Genomic DNA, 16879 nt, shown 5'->3' on the forward strand with positions numbered 1-16879 from the left:
ACTAGGATTTACGAAACCAAAAACAGCGAGAAAACAACAAGCTGGCCCTTTGGCATCTCGTCAATAGGTTAGTGCCGGAAAATGCATAATAATGACATAAAGTGTGTATAAAAAATGTGAGTATCATCATAAAAGTAGCATGGAACATAAGAAATTATAGATACGTTTGGGACGTAGATCATTCTTCTTCTTCTTCTTCTTCTTCTTCTTCTTCTTCTTCTTCTTCTTCTTCTTCTTCTTCTTCTTCTTCTTCTTCTTCTTCTTCTTCTTCTTCTTCTTCTTCTTCTTCTTCTTCTTCTTCTTCTTCTTCTTCTTCTTCTTCTTCTTCTTCTTCTTCTTCTTCTTCTTCTTCTTCTTCTTCTTCTTCTTCTTCTTCTTCTTCTTCTTCTTCTTCTTCTTCTTCTTCTTCTTCTTCTTCTTCTTCTTCTTCTTCTTCTTCTTCTTCTTCTTCTTCTTCTTCTTCTTCTTCTTCTTCTTCTTCTTCTTCTTCTTCTTCTTCTTCTTCTTCTTCTTCTTCTTCTTCTTCTTCTTCTTCTTCTTCTTCTTCTTCTTCTTCTTCTTCTTCTTCTTCTTCTTCTTCTTCTTCTTCTTCTTCTTCTTCTTCTTCTTCTTCTTCTTCTTCTTCTTCTTCTTCTTCTTCTTCTTCTTCTTCTTCTTCTTCTTCTTCTTCTTCTTCTTCTTCTTCTTCTTCTTCTTCTTCTTCTTCTTCTTCTTCTTCTTCTTCTTCTTCTTCTTCTTCTTCTTCTTCTTCTTCTTCTTCTTCTTCTTCTTCTTCTTCTTCTTCTTCTTCTTCTTCTTCTTCTTCTTCTTCTTCTTCTTCTTCTTCTTCTTCTTCTTCTTCTTCTTCTTCTTCTTCTTCTTCTTCTTCTTCTTCTTCTTCTTCTTCTTCTTCTTCTTCTTCTTCTTCTTCTTCTTCTTCTTCTTCTTCTTCTTCTTCTTCTTCTTCTTCTTCTTCTTCTTCTTCTTCTTCTTCTTCTTCTTCTTCTTCTTCTTCTTCTTCTTCTTCTTCTTCTTCTTCTTCTTCTTCTTCTTCTTCTTCTTCTTCTTCTTCTTCTTCTTCTTCTTCTTCTTCTTCTTCTTCTTCTTCTTCTTCTTCTTCTTCTTCTTCTTCTTCTTCTTCTTCTTCTTCTTCTTCTTCTTCTTCTTCTTCTTCTTCTTCTTCTTCTTCTTCTTCTTCTTCTTCTTCTTCTTCTTCTTCTTCTTCTTCTTCTTCTTCTTCTTCTTCTTCTTCTTCTTCTTCTTCTTCTTCTTCTTCTTCTTCTTCTTCTTCTTCTTCTTCTTCTTCTTCTTCTTCTTCTTCTTCTTCTTCTTCTTCTTCTTCTTCTTCTTCTTCTTCTTCTTCTTCTTCTTCTTCTTCTTCTTCTTCTTCTTCTTCTTCTTCTTCTTCTTCTTCTTCTTCTTCTTCTTCTTCTTCTTCTTCTTCTTCTTCTTCTTCTTCTCCTCCTCGTTCCCTTCTTTAGGAGGAAGAAGCTTGAAGGGGGGCTCCTCCACATAACCTGATTTATTTCCAGAAACAATAGAAGAAACTTGGGAGGATTCCTCTTTTTCATTAATAAGTTCAAAACACACATCGGTCCTATCGTATTTTGGCAAAGTGTCCTCTTCTATATTTTGTATGTAAGTATTTGTATGGAAATTATCAATGCAATAAGAAAGACACCCATGCAGGACATCATCAATATCAAGATCACTCATATGTAACAAAGAGATTTTTCTTGATAACTCTTCACACCACAAAAATAAAGTAAGTTTATCATGCTGATTAGGAGTAATTTCATCATTACAATACAAATTTGCAGCACTCATGGGGTGCGAATTATCATTGGAGGAGCAGTGAAAATTAAAATGACCCACTTTATGACAAAGTTCACAAATAAAAGGATAGCTGGCACAAACTTTTTTACTAAGATCATCTAGAGCCCTAGACCACTTTCTAGTTTTTTCATTAATATGGTGGATACAATATTCATCTTCGATTTGATTAATTCCACAAGGTCTATGCATTCCACAAAAATTAACATGCTTATAGGAAATAGCATTCTTAGGAGTTTGAGCCTGTTTATTGCAATCATTAACAACAATTTCATCCTTCATGCAAGCATCTTTAAAAGGTTCATGATACTTATCAAAATTCTTCTTAGGTAATTCAAAATGAGAGGCAAAAGCTTTATAAAGATTTGCAACAACTTGAGAGTCAAGACCATAAGTAGCACTCATATTTCGAATTTTATCAGTATCCATAAAAGTTTCAATGCATTCATAATCATAATTTATACCTGGCTCTTTACCTTTGTTGTTCTCCCATCCTTCAGTATTCTCCTGAATCCGATCAAGAAGGTCCCTTTTAACCTCTTCTTCATTGCGTGTAAATGATCCAGAACAAGTAGTATCCAGCAAGGTTTTATCCTGAAAAGAAAGTCTTGCATAGAAATTATCAATGATGATATTACCAGGAAGCTCATGAATGGGGCATTTGAGCATTAAAGACTTCAATCTTCCCCATGCTTGGGCAATACTCTCTCCATCATGAGGCCAGAAATTATATATGCGGTTCCGGTCTTTGTGAATTTCACTTGGAGGATAGAATTTAGAATAAAATAGAGGCACAATATCCTTCCAATCAAGAGAATCCCTATTCTTCGAGCAATTTATACCAATGCGCCGCTTACCGGACAACGATATAGAGAATAGTTTCTTCCTAACTTCATCCATAGAGATACTCGCACACTTGAATAACCCGCATAATTCATGCAAAAACAGTAAATGATCTCCAAGATGGACAGTTCCATCCCCTTCATAGCGGTTATCCATAACATGTTCAATAATTTTCATAGGTATTTTATATGAAATACTTTCAGCAGGTGGATTTAAAATATCAAAAGCATCATTAGAGTTATCGCATGTGGGAGATAAAGCATTATCAGAGCAAAATATTTCTTCCAAAGCTGAGGAGCAAAAAAGATTATTTTTATATAAACTAGCTTCCCCAAGCTTAGACTTTTCCATAGCATTAGCAGTAATTGCATTCATACTAATAACATTGCTACTATCATGCAGATAAGGTTCCATAGGTTTTTTAATTTTTGCATCAAACAATTCATATCTTGACTCAGGAAATAGAATAAGAAGCTCATTGTTTTCCATTATGCCTTACTAGTGTAAAACAAGAAACAAAAAGATGCAATTGCACGATCTAAAGGAAATAGCTTCGAGCACTTACAACGGCACCATAAAATAACTTAGTTACCTGGGACCGGAGTATGAGTGCCTTTTACCTTACCTCCCCGGCAACGGCGCCAGAAAATAGCTTGATGTCTACTCACGCTTCTTTTCCCGTAGACGAGTGTTGGGCCTCCAAGAGCGAGATGTTTGTAGAACAGCAGCAAGTTTCCCTTAAGTGAATCACCCAAGGTTTATCGAACTCAGGGAGGTAGAGGACAAAGATATCCCTCTCAAGCAACCCTGTAATCACGATACAAGAAGTCTCTTGTGTCCCCAACACACCTAATACACTTGTCAGATGTATAGGTGCACTAGTTCGGCGAAGAGATAGTGAAATACAAGTGGTATGAATGAATATGAGCAGTAGTAACGGCGCCAGAAAATAGCTTGCTGGCGTGCAGTTGATGGTGATAATATTGCAGGAAGTAAAGATGCAGTAAAACAGTAAATAAGCGATGATTGCAGTATTTGGAAACAAGGCCTAGGGATCATACTTTCACTAGTGGTGACGTGGGCATTACCCTTCGGGTAACCAGTATTGCCCTATCTGGTATTGACAAATTGGAGGCCCATGAAGATACCTGAAGGCGAGATGGGCCAGTAGGTCGGCGCACTAGAAGATTCCTTGACGGGCAAGACAAGGAAGCGAACAAACAAGGAAAGATTGGATCTAAACTACTGTAAACCTAGTCGTACTCGGTTAGGACCCTTGAGACCTGGCCTCCTATATAAAGGCCAGGAGAGGGGCTGCCGAGGGACACGAACAATCTTAGCAATCTTAGCCAAAAAAAGCTTAGAGCTAGGTCATTATAGCAATAGCCATCTCGACGAGATCTCAGCCGAACTATTCGACACCCCATTGTAACCCATTATCATCATAATCAAAGAACAGACAGGCAGGACGTAAGGGTTTTACCTCATCGAGGGCCCCGAACCTGGGTAAATCGCTCTCCCCGCTTGTCTGTGAACCGATGTCTCGTGTCAGCTTGCAGGATTCCGTCAACCCTAAGCCCCTACCGGAGGGCATTGGCGAGGAGTACCCTCGACAATTGGCGCCGTCTGTGGGAACCCTGTCGGCACAAGGCAGAGCATCGGCAGATCCGATCATGACACCGGCGGCTTCGCCGACAGCTTCATCAGCAGCTTCATCGACACCATCATCACCGACCCTGGGAAGCCCGATTCGATTCGGCTCCTACGAGTTTACTCCACACAGCGATTCCTCCCGCTCGAACTTTTCAGATCTACAAGGAAACATGGAGATGACCTTCGGCAGTGTCCACTACAACGTCAACGCAGAGGGAATCCTTCGACTGCTGGAATCCCCCACTTCCGGATCGGCGGGATCAAGCGTGTCATCTTCACTCGACCTGTCGGCTGGACTGACGGGATCGACATGCTCCCCCGTGCCCTCGATTCCCCGCTCGGTGTCCTCCATGTCGGTAGGATCGGATGATTCCTCATCCTCGAAACTAACTTCGTACTCTCGCCTGAACCGTGACACCGGGCACGGGCTGGGATCAAGCGACACGCCGTTCATCCGCAACGCCCGGCATTCATCGGGAGAGGACAGTATCGACAGCATCATCCAGGGAACCACCCGAAGGACGGCACACCATCAGGTTTATGTCGCCAATAACACGGGAAACGCAAGGTGCAGAGGAGACGAGGACCATACCCCTCGTTCCAGTAGGAGGGCAAGTTTTGAAAACAGCGCCAGCAACCGCGACAGCGATTACACTATCGCGGATGAGGAGTGGGCGGCAGCAAGGGCAGCAGTACTCAACAACACGCCGCTCCCCGCAGGAACTTCAGTTGGAACCCTCAATGCTTATCGATCCATACTAGAGAAAAACCGGGAGCACCTGTCGAAAGAGCAAGCCACCCTTGAGAGACGCCTATCTGGGGCGGATCGATCCAGCGAACGGCGAAGGGGCTCGCAAGGGAGTGCCTCCCGAAACACTCACGGAACAGGCAAGAACCGGTCAAGACTATCCAGGCTTTCGAAGATGACGCGGAGAAATAACGTCGAATCCGACCAAATCCTTTATGACTATGGATACCGCCGGCATGCCACGACTGAAGACCGTCACAGGAGCAACGGCCAACCTCGCCGCATACCTCATCAACCAGCGCCCCGAAGGATCCATGGCTCAAGCTCATCGAGGTGCCCTGGGGAGTCTCGCAATATTGGGGAACAACCTAGCCCCGCCAAAAGAAAGGACCACCATCCAAGGCAGTGGGTCGAAACATCATGCGAGAGATGACCGAGACGAAATCACCCAGAGCAGGATCGACAAAGCAAGGCGGCGACGCGCCACTAGGAAGGACGACGACAGCGATTCTTCGGATGAAGACCAGGAGTACGACGGCGAGCTCAGGGGAGCTAACTGTCTAAGTTACAAGATCCGCGAAACGATGCCACCCAAAAAGTTCAAGCCTACCCCTACCGATGCCGCCAAGTACGATGGGCAGCAAGAACCAAGATCTTGGATAGACGACTACCCGCGGACCGTGATCCTGCACAAAGGAAACCGAGATAGCAGCAATGCAATGTTTGCAGCTTTACTTGAAGGATTCAGCACGGGCCTGGCTAAGGGGGCTGCCGAAAGGCTCCGTTAAATCATGGGACGACCTAGTAGATGCCTTCGTTGCCAACTTCCAAGCAACATACAAGAGGCCCGTCGGGATCGAAGAGCTGCGGAATTGCCGCCAGAAGCAGAGGGAATCGATGCGTTCGTACATCGGGAGATTCACAAAACTCCTAAACGCCGCCGAAGACGTATCCGTCGACAGAGCAATTGACGCTTTTAGCGACGGCGTTCAGCGGGAAAGCTACATAGAGGAACTTGGGCGCAAAAAGCCTAAAACCATAACCAAGTTAATGGAAATCGGCAACAGCTGGGCCGATGGCGAAGACAACGTTCGAAAGCCACGACAGCGCAGCGACGACGAAGAGGATGACCAGCCGAAACACGATTCGGGCGGTCGAAGGGATCGCAACAAGAGAAGGAAGAACCACGGTTACGATGACAACAACTTGGTGGCCGCAGGCTACTCTGATCGGCAGGGTGACCGGTATGATGACAGGCGAGACGATCGACAGGACTGTAATCGGAGCAACTCTGGGAACCGTGGCAACTATAAACCACGACAACAGAGAACACCCGAACCACCCTACGCCGAGCAGATCAACGCCCCATCCTACCTGCATTCATATACCGACTCCAAGGATGGTAAAATAAAGTCTAGCCACCTGCTCAGGGACTGTCGGCAGTTCATCGATATGCATAAACTCATCCAGCAGGCAGGCCAGCAACAGCTACCACCACCACCACCACCACCCCCACCGCAACATCAGGTCCAGCAAGCTCAACCTCATCAACCCAACGAGGCATTTCCACCACCACGTGGGCATATGAGCATGATCCATAGGACAGGTGTCTCGAAAAGAGAGATGAAGAAACTCACTCGAGAGATCAACTTGGCGTGAAAGCATCATGGCAAACATCCCCGAGTACGTCGAATGGTCCTCTCAGAACATTACGTTCAGTCGAGCAGATCACCCGATGACCATACCAAAGCCAGGGCACGCCGCCTTGGTAGTCGAAGCACAAATTGGGGGGTTCAAGATGAGTAAAGTTTTCATGGATGGTGGAAGTGGGCTAAACCTGATTTTTGTCGACACAATTAGAAGTATGGGGATCACCATGAACATGTTAGAAGAAACAGACACCTGCTTCCACGGGATCCTTCCAACCGCACCGGGCCACTCCCTTGGCAAAGTCTACCTGAATTTCATCTTCGGCAGGGCCGACAATTTCAGGAAGGAGAAGATCGAGTTTGAAGTGGTGAACTGGGAGTCACAGTATCACGCCATACTCGGGAGACCAGCGTATGCCAAGTTCATGGCTGTGCCGCATTATGCATACCTCAAGCTGAAAATGCCTGGGAACAACGGGACAAACATCACAGTCTATGGAAGTTTCTCACGCTCGGACAATTGTGATCGCGACTTTCAGAGGATTGCTGCAAAGTTCGGGTCACAGCAAGAAATCGTCGACCCCCCGCCCAAGCTGTCTATACGAGAAATTAAGGAAGAAAAAGATGGCAGGGACGCCAAGAAGAATTCAGCTTCTTTCACCCCTAAAGCTTCGACAGCAGGCTTCGGCGAGCGAAGCTTCGCAGCGAGGAGCCTCGGCGAGCAAAGGGATCGGCAGGCTGATGGCACAGAAGGCTTAGGAGATAGCAAGACGATGACGATCACCGCCCAAACCCCTGACGAAATAAGCAACGCTGCAGCACTCACTGACGCAGTGAAGAAGCCAGAGGAGGAGAAGAACCCCTTCCATATCTAGGCAGTCTACTAGCCTTACTTTCTTTTCTCCTTTACTTTAAACAGGGCTTCCCCTTTTCCGCCCTCTAGCATCGTGCCTACCTTATTAATAAGAACTTAAGCTTTATTTCCCCGTTAAGCATTGCAGTAACGACAAACTTCTAAGCCCCATCACTATGTAAACATAGTACAAGGCAGAAGATCGCGCTCCAAAAAAGCCTCTACGAGTGCTAAAGGACGTTCACCTTTTCCTCCGCTATAGATGCCTCTACAAGTGCCGTAAATAGCAAAAATTTGGAAATATGTATAAACAAAAACCCACGTTCGATATTTTACTTATGGAAATATCAAAGGAACAACGGGCTCATCGGCAGAATCATTACACCCGAAAAATTCGGGAATGACTGTCGAAATTTACAAACGGTTGAAAGCAAAGTTGCGCATACAACAGGTTTAGCAAAACCTGCAACACGAGCTGATCACTCATAATGATTTGCTAACCAACTAGTACTCATACATCCAACGGGCAATTAAGGTTCGCCCCTTTAAATATTTGCCAACGGCATGGTAAAAGTACACATTCATGTACAAACCAGATAAGAAGTTTTTGGCCCAAAAATCCGAGCACTCGGATGAATTAGCCAATACAATTTACAAAAGTAACTTTACACCTTTATATCACCCTTGCGGAGTTTCCTTTTCCTCAGGTACCTTTGACATCTCCTCAAGCCTGTCGACAATTACATGAGCAGGAGCTAAAACCTTCGGGTGCAGCTCCTCGAAGTCACCAGTTGCGTTGGCAATAGACGAGCAAGCAAGGTCGAAGGATAACAAGCAAGCACAAGGGCAAGCGTGCACTTGGCCCCCGCAAAGACTTGAGATCTTACTAGCTCCCGAACCTTCTTGGCACTTCCAAATCCGGACATCAAAGTCAAAAGGGTAGGGGAACTGCATTCAGAGGAAACATTGTTTTCCAAACTACCCTCATGGCCTTGTAGCACTTGTCGAAGAACTGGTGGACCTGTTGTACTCGATCCTGAAATTTGACGACAGCCGAGGCCTTCGAGTGTTCCCGCCAGAAAATTTCTTCGGATGAGGAAAGCTGAGTCAAAGCATGCACCCGCTCGTGTATCCGCTTGTTCTCTTCCGCAGGATTCAAAGCTATGACTGCCAAAAGAATTAGTAAACGACTCAGACAAGAAGTTGCTAGCAAGCAGGCACAGGGATCAAGGAACTTACAGTTTAAACTTTCGGTAGCCTTATGCAGCTCGCCAAGAATGTACCGCTCCACGACGGCTGCAATCTCGCTCTTTTTATTGATGATGGCAGCTAAGGCATAAGTGTTGCGTAAATCCTTCTCCATCTGTGACATCCGGTCTTTCATGCGCTGGATCCGATCAGCTTCAGAAGCGCACCCGACGAGTCGTCCGCAAACGAGGGTACTCGGGAAGACCTGCGAGAAGTACTGGTTATAAAGAAGTGATGGATATGGTACAGCCGAACGTCCAAAATAACTCCCATCGGGAAAAGTGCAAGAAAGTGATATCATAGCAAAAGTGTGCTAACAACAATGCTAGCACGAAGTTTATTACAAAGCATGAGTTTTTACGGCAGAGCAATGTTTTGCATCAGCTCAAGGCACAAGTTTGTTACAAGAATCAAGGAAGCTGAGTTTGAGTCGATGAACTAGGACCAGTCGATGATTTCCTTGATGAAACCAGTTCAAGGAGCTGACGGGCACAAGTAAGAGCAGACGCCTTAAAGGTGCTCAAATCAACAGGCTGCCCGTCTTGCCCTTTTGGAAGCCCCTTAGTCATTTCCTCGATGTCACCCTTAAAGCCGTAACCCATCATAAGCTGGAAGGCAAGGACAGCACCAAAAGTGCGTGATGTACGCTTGAATACCTCGATGACCTCTTTGGTGTCAACCGCGAAGGTATCGATCAGCTGTCCCAGGGTCTTCTCTTGCTTAATATTGGGGAAGATCATCGAGTGCATCCGCGCCAGAACACCCTTCCCCTTCACAAGAAGCTCTTGTGTAAGCTGGTGAGAAGCGAGAATCGTTGACACAGCGTTCGCTGGGGAGTTATTTGGAACTCTTTCCAGGGCATCGACAGGAATGTTTGCTGCCTCTGCAATAGAAAGGAAGGGAAAAATTCAGTCACTGACAAAAAGTTTAAATCTATAAGAACGTCACTCGACAAAAGTATGTTAGAGATTACCAAGCAAGGCCAAAGAAGATTGACGAAGGACTTCATCCTTTTCGGCTGCTCGAGCCTCAGCCACCAGCCTAGATGCTTCCTCCTCCTTCAGTTTCCCTTTCAGTCTGGCCAGCTCTTCCTTCAGAGAATCAATCTCTTGGCGAGCCGCGGCAGCTATCTTGACTGCGCCATCCAATTTTGAGGAGGAAGATTCGACTTCCTCTTGCAGCCGAACTTTGTCAGCCTCTAGAGAGGAGAATCGGGAGGCGAAAACCTCCAGAGAAGAGATAACACCACGCAGGTCCTTAAGAGAGAAAGAAAAACAATTAAACAAGGCACGCTCCAAGAAATCTGTATTAAGATCAAAAGAGGACTTACAGAAAAAGGAGCCGCAGTAGCAGCAGTTGGAGAAATATCCTTCCCTTTAGAAAGGGAAGACGCAGTCGATGATTGAGCCATGGGGGCAGCCTTAGGAGCTGAAGCTTCAGAAGCCACCACGACCGGCGAAACGGCATCAGACTTGGCCTTTTTAGGAGGAGGCTCGATAAAGCCCTCATCATCGCAAAAGTAAACAGTCGATCGCGATTATAACAGGAGTATGAAAGGTAAAAAAAGGCACGAGTATAACTTTCAAAAAGGAACTACTTACATGTCGAAGAGATCATCTTCATCGGCAAAGCCGCGGTTGATCTCTTCGCAGGAAAGCTCTGGCCCCATCCGCAGCTGCATCAACAAAAGTATCACGATTAGTGTCGACGTTACGCATCGATCCGTCCGCGATACAAGTGTTATCGGGCCGAGGAGGGAAGATCAGCGTGGGCAACTTCAAGATTCATCGGACCATTATATTCATCCTCTAAACCTGTTTGATCGGTGGTGTGAAAATCTACGGGGATTGAGGAGCCTCTCCCCTCGAAGTATCATCCGGTGAATCACGTGTATTTTCGAAGCCATAGGGATCGGCAAAGAAAAATGACAAGTAAGAACAAAGGTAATCATGTCGGCTAAGCAAGGAGCTATAATAGAGATGTGAAGAAAGGAAAATACCCCCGATGGTGGATGATCAACGTCAAGGGGAGCATAAGAAGAGATCGGCGGAATCGAATCTTCCTGGTTGAAGGAAGTGAGACGACGAACTTCATCAAGCAACTCTTTTTCTGATAGATCGGCAGCATTAATCCTGGTCTCATCCTTTGGACCTGAGTATAACCACATCGGGTGAACTCTGGCCATGACTGGCTGGATTTGGCGCTTCAGGAAAACTGCTGCCACCTCCGTACCAATCATAGTTTGGCCGTCAGCCTCTTTGATTTGAAGGAATTTGGCAAACAATTCTTCGACTGAGGCCCTTTCGTCGGCTGAGAGGATGTTCTTCCAAGAGTCCTTGGGCTTGGCTTCAGTAACGTCGGCATAGCAGGGAAGTCGACATTCGGGTGACGAGGAATCTTTAACGTAAAACCATTTCAACCTCCATCCTTGCACGGACTCTCTCATTGGGAAATTAAAGTAATTAACTTCTGAGCGAGCAACAAAACCTACTCCTCCGGTGACAAAGTACCCATTACTACTGCTCTGTATCTTTTCACGTAGAAGATCTTCTTCCACAGCCCGAAATGAGGTTCAATACCCAAAACGCCTCGCAAAGGGTGATGAACACAGCAACATGGAGGATTGAGTTGGGGGTAAGTTGCCATAATTGGATTTCATACGTCCGCAAGAGATGGAGGAGGAATCCATGAGTGGGGAGCGAAAGGCCTCGATGAAGAAAAGATAAGAATATCACAGTAAAATCCAGCGAGGAGGATCAGGCCGAGAGATCGCACCTGGAAGGATCACATCTCCCGCCTCGGAGGATATCAATCCTAAGCTTCGGGACCTCTTTTCGTCACGCTTGGTGACGGTTGAAGCTACCCAGTCCCCAGGTTTGACCATCGAGCCCGACGGCGCTGGCGGCGCCCGAGCTGGGGGAGGGGCGCTCGGAGCGCTCCCCTTCGGATAAGACTTGGCAGCGGCACCTCCGCTGGTGGAGCTAGCAGCGGCGGCGGTATTCTTCTTCTTCACCATCGCGAGATCTGAGGATGATTGAAACTGTGGCGGCGGCGCAACAATGGCGAAAGAAGGAAGAAGAGGGAGAATGAGGAGATGCTGCGGGAACCGTGGAGAAGATTGAGAATTTTTTGCCCTTTGGAGATTTTAAGGAGAAGTTAAAGTAAGCACGTGGCGCTTGAGGAAGGGAAAGAACTGACGGCCCACTACGCCCACGATTGTGCGAAAATCGAGGAGCCACCTCGGTCGTTACGCGTATAGTGGTCAGGCCCTAAACACTGATTGAGCAGGGCTAGGGCTAGCTCGTCATGATGAACCCGTCAAATCAGCCTGCAGCAGTTACACGACAACAATGACGTCATAATTTGGAAGCATTCGAAGGAAATATAAAATCATCGGATGAAGGACTTGAGTCCACGCACGGATTGCGAGCATCCGAACCTGGACTCGGGGGCTACTCCCATCGGGAGCGCTGATGCGCACCCGATAAAAAGAAGATTCGACAGAATAAGCAGTCGAAGGAATAAAAGTTTGAAAGTTTTTTGCACACTTCGTTAATTACTCCCATCGGGAGGACATGGTGCACACCCGTTGAAAGTTTTTTGCACTCCAGGATCATGCTCGGGGACTTGATTCTGTGTAGAGTAACGTTGTTTTGCCACCGGCAGTTAGCCAACAAAAGTTGGGCACGTTACTCATTATCCTTTGCGAAAAGAAAATGTATCGGATGACCTATGAAGACTTGTGAAAAACTTGGCGGAGGAAAGTATTCGAGTAGTACAACTTGAGTCTACGCACGGATTGCAAGCATCCGTACCTAGACTCGGGGCTACTCCCATCGGGAGCGCCGACGCGCACCCCGATAAAAAGAAGATGAAGCATAATCAAGATGAACAAGAGCAATGAAGGACAAGAATGTCAGGAAAAAACATGCATTAGTCTCTACCCGAATTATCTTCGGCTAGACACTCGGGGGCTACTGACGTGGGCATTACCCTTCGGGTAACCAGTATTGCCCTATCTAGTATTGACAAATTGGAGGCCCATGAAGATACCTGAAGGCGAGATGGGCCACTAGGTCGGCGCACTAGAAGATTCCTTGACGGGCAAGACAAGGAAGCGAACAAACAAAGAAAGATTGGATCTAAACTATTGTAAACCTAGTCGTACTCGGTTAGGACCCTTGAGACCTGGCCTCCTATATAAAGGCCAGGAGAGGGGCTGCCGAGGGACACGAACAATCTTAGCAATCTTAGCCAAAAAAAGCTTAGAGCTAGGTCATTATAGCAATAGCCATCTCGACGAGATCTCAGCCGAACTATTCGGCACCCCATTGTAACCCATTATCATCATAATCAAAGAACAGACAGGCAGGATGTAAGGGTTTTACCTCATCGAGGGCCCTGAACCTAGGTAAATCGCTCTCCCCGCTTGTCTGTGAACCGATGTCTCGTGTCAGCTTGCAGGATTCCGTCAACCCTAAGCCCCTACCGGAGGGCATTGGCGAGGAGTACCCTCGACAAGTGGACACTCTCAACATTGCAATCATAAAGAAATATAAATAAGCACTTCACTATGCTATTCTGAATTAATCTCTGGCAAGATAACGAACACTAATTCATCATGTAGGCAAACCTTAAAGATGTATTCCCAAGTACTAATAAACACCCCACGCCGTCACCTTGTGAGCATTCATAGGAGGTACTAACACACGACAATTTCATAGAGACATCCAACTCAAATCATAACTCGGTGAATAAGTATTCGTGAAATATAGCCTAAGAGACCCACACGGTGCACACACTGTCACCTTTACACACGTGGGACAAGGAGTCTCCGGAGATCACATAAGTAAAATCCACTTGAATAGCATAACGACATCTAGATTACAAACTCATCATATGGATCTCAATCATGTAAGGCAGCTCATGAGATCATGTATTGAAGTACATAGGAGAGAGAGATGAACCACATAGCTACCGGTACAACCCTTAGCCTCGATGGAGAACTACTCCCTCCTCATGGGAGACAGCAGCGTTGATGAAGATGGCGGTGGTGTTGATGGAGATGCCTTCCGAGGGCACTTCCCCGTCCCGGCGGCGTGCCGGAACAGAGACTCCTGTCCCCCAGATCTTGGCTTCGTGATGGCGGCGGCTCTGGAAGTTTTCTCGTACCGTGGCTTTTCCGTATCGAAGATTTAGGTCAGGGACCTTTAAATGGGCGAAGAGGCGGAGTCGGAAGGGTTACGGGGGCGTGATGACCCACAAGTATAGGGGATCGCAGCAGTCTTCGCGGGTAGTAAAACCCAAATTTATTGATTCGACACAAGGGGAGGTAAAGAATACTTATAAGCCTTAACAACTGAGTTGTCAATTCAGCTGCACACTGGAAAAGCACTAGTAACGTGGGTGATGTGAAAGTAGCAGTGATATGAGAGCAATAGTAACAGTAACACATCAGCAGTAATAGTAATATGAGAGCAATGGCACCAGAAAATAGTTGATACTACTTCCAATGTCATGTGGAACAAGTATATGATGATGAAAGATGGACCGGGGTTCCCAGCTATCTACACTAGTGGCAACTCTCCAATAACAAGTGTCGGGTGAACAAATTACAGTCGGGCAATTGATAGGATTGAAATAGCATTAAGACAGAATATCAAGATCATTAATCATGTAGGCATGTTTTCCATATATAGTCATACGTGCTCGCAATGAGAAACTTGTACAACATCTTTTGTCCTACCAGCCGGTGGCAGCCGGGCCTCTAGGGAATCTACTTGGAAATTAAGGTACTCCTTTTAATAGAGCACCGGAGCAAAGCATTAACACTCCGTGAAAACATGTGATCCTCATATCTAAGCCTTCCCCTCCCGGTTGTCCCAATTTCGTCACTTTGGGGCCTTTGGTTCCGGACATAGACATGTGCATACAACTTGTAGATACAATCTAAGCAATAAGTATAGAGCTTAAATCTAAGATCATGCCACTCGGGCCCTAGTGACAAGCATTAAACACAACAAGATTGCAGCAACAATAACTTCATAAACTTTGTAGATAGACAATCATAACGTAACAATCCATCGGATCCCGACAAACACAACACCGATTACATCGGATGAATCTCAATCATGTAAGGCAGCTCATGAGATCATTGTATTGAAGTACATGGGGGAGAGAATACCAACTAGCTACAGCTAGAACCCGTAGTCCATGGGGGAACTACTCACGGAGCATGATGGAGGCGATGGCGTTGATGGAGATGGCTTCCGGGGGCACTTCCCCGTCCCGGCAGGGTGCCGAACAGAGACTTCTGTCCCCCGAATTGGAGTTTCGCGATGGTGGCGGCACCCCTGGAGTCTTTTTGGAGTTTCTTCAAGTGGTATCGCGTTTTTAGGTCGAGACGGCTTTAATAGGCGAAGAGGCGGAGTCGGAGGGGCGACAGGGTGGCCCCACACCAGGCCGGCGCGGGCCTAGGCCAGGCTGCGCCGCCTTATGGTGTGGTGGCCCTCTGGCCCCTCTCCGACTCTTCTTCGGTGTTCTGGAGCCTTCCGGGAAAAATAGGAGGTTTGGCGTTGATTTCGTCCAGTTCCGAGAATATTGCCCGAACAGCCTTTCTGGAACCAAAAACAGCGAGAAAACGAGGACCGGCATTGTGGCATCTTGTTAATAGGTTAGTTCCGGAAAATGCATGAAATCATCATAAAGTGCAAGCAAAACATGTAAGTATTGTCATAAAACAAGCATGGAACGACAGAAATTATGGATACGTCGGAGACGTATCAGCATCCCCAAGCTTAGTTCCTGCTCGTCCTCGAGTAGGTAAACGATAAAAAGAATAATTTCTGTAGTGACATGCTACTTACATAACCTTGATCATACTATTACAAAGCACAATGAAGTGACTCAAGGCAATGATCTATAGTTGCTAACAAATAGATAACATATAGCAAAACTTTTCATGAATAATACTTTCAAGACAAGCATCAAAAGTCTTGCACAAGAGTTAACTCATAAAGCAATAAGTTCAAAGTAAAGGCATTGAAGCAACACAGAGGAAGATTTAAGTTTCAGCAGTTGCTCTCAACTTGTAACATGCATATCTCATGGATAATTGTCAACACAAAGTAATATGATGAATGCAAATATGCAAGTATGTAAGAATCAATGCACAGTTGACACAAGTATTTGCTTCTAAGATGGAAGGAAGTAGGTAAACTGACTCAACATAAAGTAAAAGAATGGCCCTTCAAAGAGGAAAGCAGCGATTGCTATATTTGTGCTAGAGCTTTGGTTTTGAAAACATAAATAGAGCATAAAAGTAAAGTTTCGAGAGGTGTTTGTTGTTGTCAACGAATGGTAATGGGCACTCTAACCCCCTTGCCAGACAAACCTTCAAAGAGCGGCTCCCATTTTATTTTTATTTTTGTGTGGCACTCCTTCCAACCTTTCTTTCACAAACCATGGCTAACCGAATCCTCGGGTGCCTGCCAACAATCTCATACCATGAATGAGTGCCTTTTTATTTTAGTTTTATTATGATGACACTCCTCCCAACCTTTGCTTACACAAGCCATGGCTAACCGAATCCTTCGGGTGCCGTCCAACAATCACATACCATGGAGGAGTGTCTATTTTTGTTAATTAATTTGGGACTGGGAATCCCCTTGCCGGCTCTTTTTGCAAAATTATTGGATAAGCGGATGAAGCCACTAGTCCATTGGTGAAAGTTGCCCAACAAGATTGAAAGATAAACACCACATACTTCCTCATGAGCTATAAAACATTAACACAAATTGAGAAGCATTTTGAATTGTTTAAAGGTAGCACTCAAGCAATTTACTTTGGAATGGCGGGAAATACCACATAGTAGGTAGGTATGGTGGACACAAATGGCATAGTGGTTGGCTCAAGGTTTTGGATGCACGAGAAGTATTCCCTCTCGATACAAGGCTTTGGGCTAGCAAGGTTGTTTGAAGCAAACACAAGTATGAACGGGTACAACAAAACTTACATAAGAACATATTGCAAGCATTATAATACTCTACACTGTCTTCCTTGTTGCTCAAACAC

At 45.6% G+C, this 16879-nt stretch overlaps 1 protein-coding gene across 1 annotated transcript; it reads right to left on the bottom strand.

The window, feature by feature from the left end:
* Positions 1-691: 691 nt before the first annotated feature.
* On the bottom strand, positions 692-1330 carry LOC124648952 (cilia- and flagella-associated protein 251-like; the record flags this gene model as incomplete). Its single annotated transcript, XM_047188631.1, has 1 exon — positions 692-1330. A coding segment is annotated over one exon (639 nt), but the record flags the coding sequence as incomplete, so codon positions are not given.
* Between the last annotated feature and the right edge of the window lie 15549 nt (positions 1331-16879).

This window comes from Lolium rigidum, chromosome 4 (assembly GCF_022539505.1).
Source record: "Lolium rigidum isolate FL_2022 chromosome 4, APGP_CSIRO_Lrig_0.1, whole genome shotgun sequence".
Classification (NCBI taxonomy): Eukaryota; Viridiplantae; Streptophyta; class Magnoliopsida; order Poales; family Poaceae; genus Lolium; species Lolium rigidum.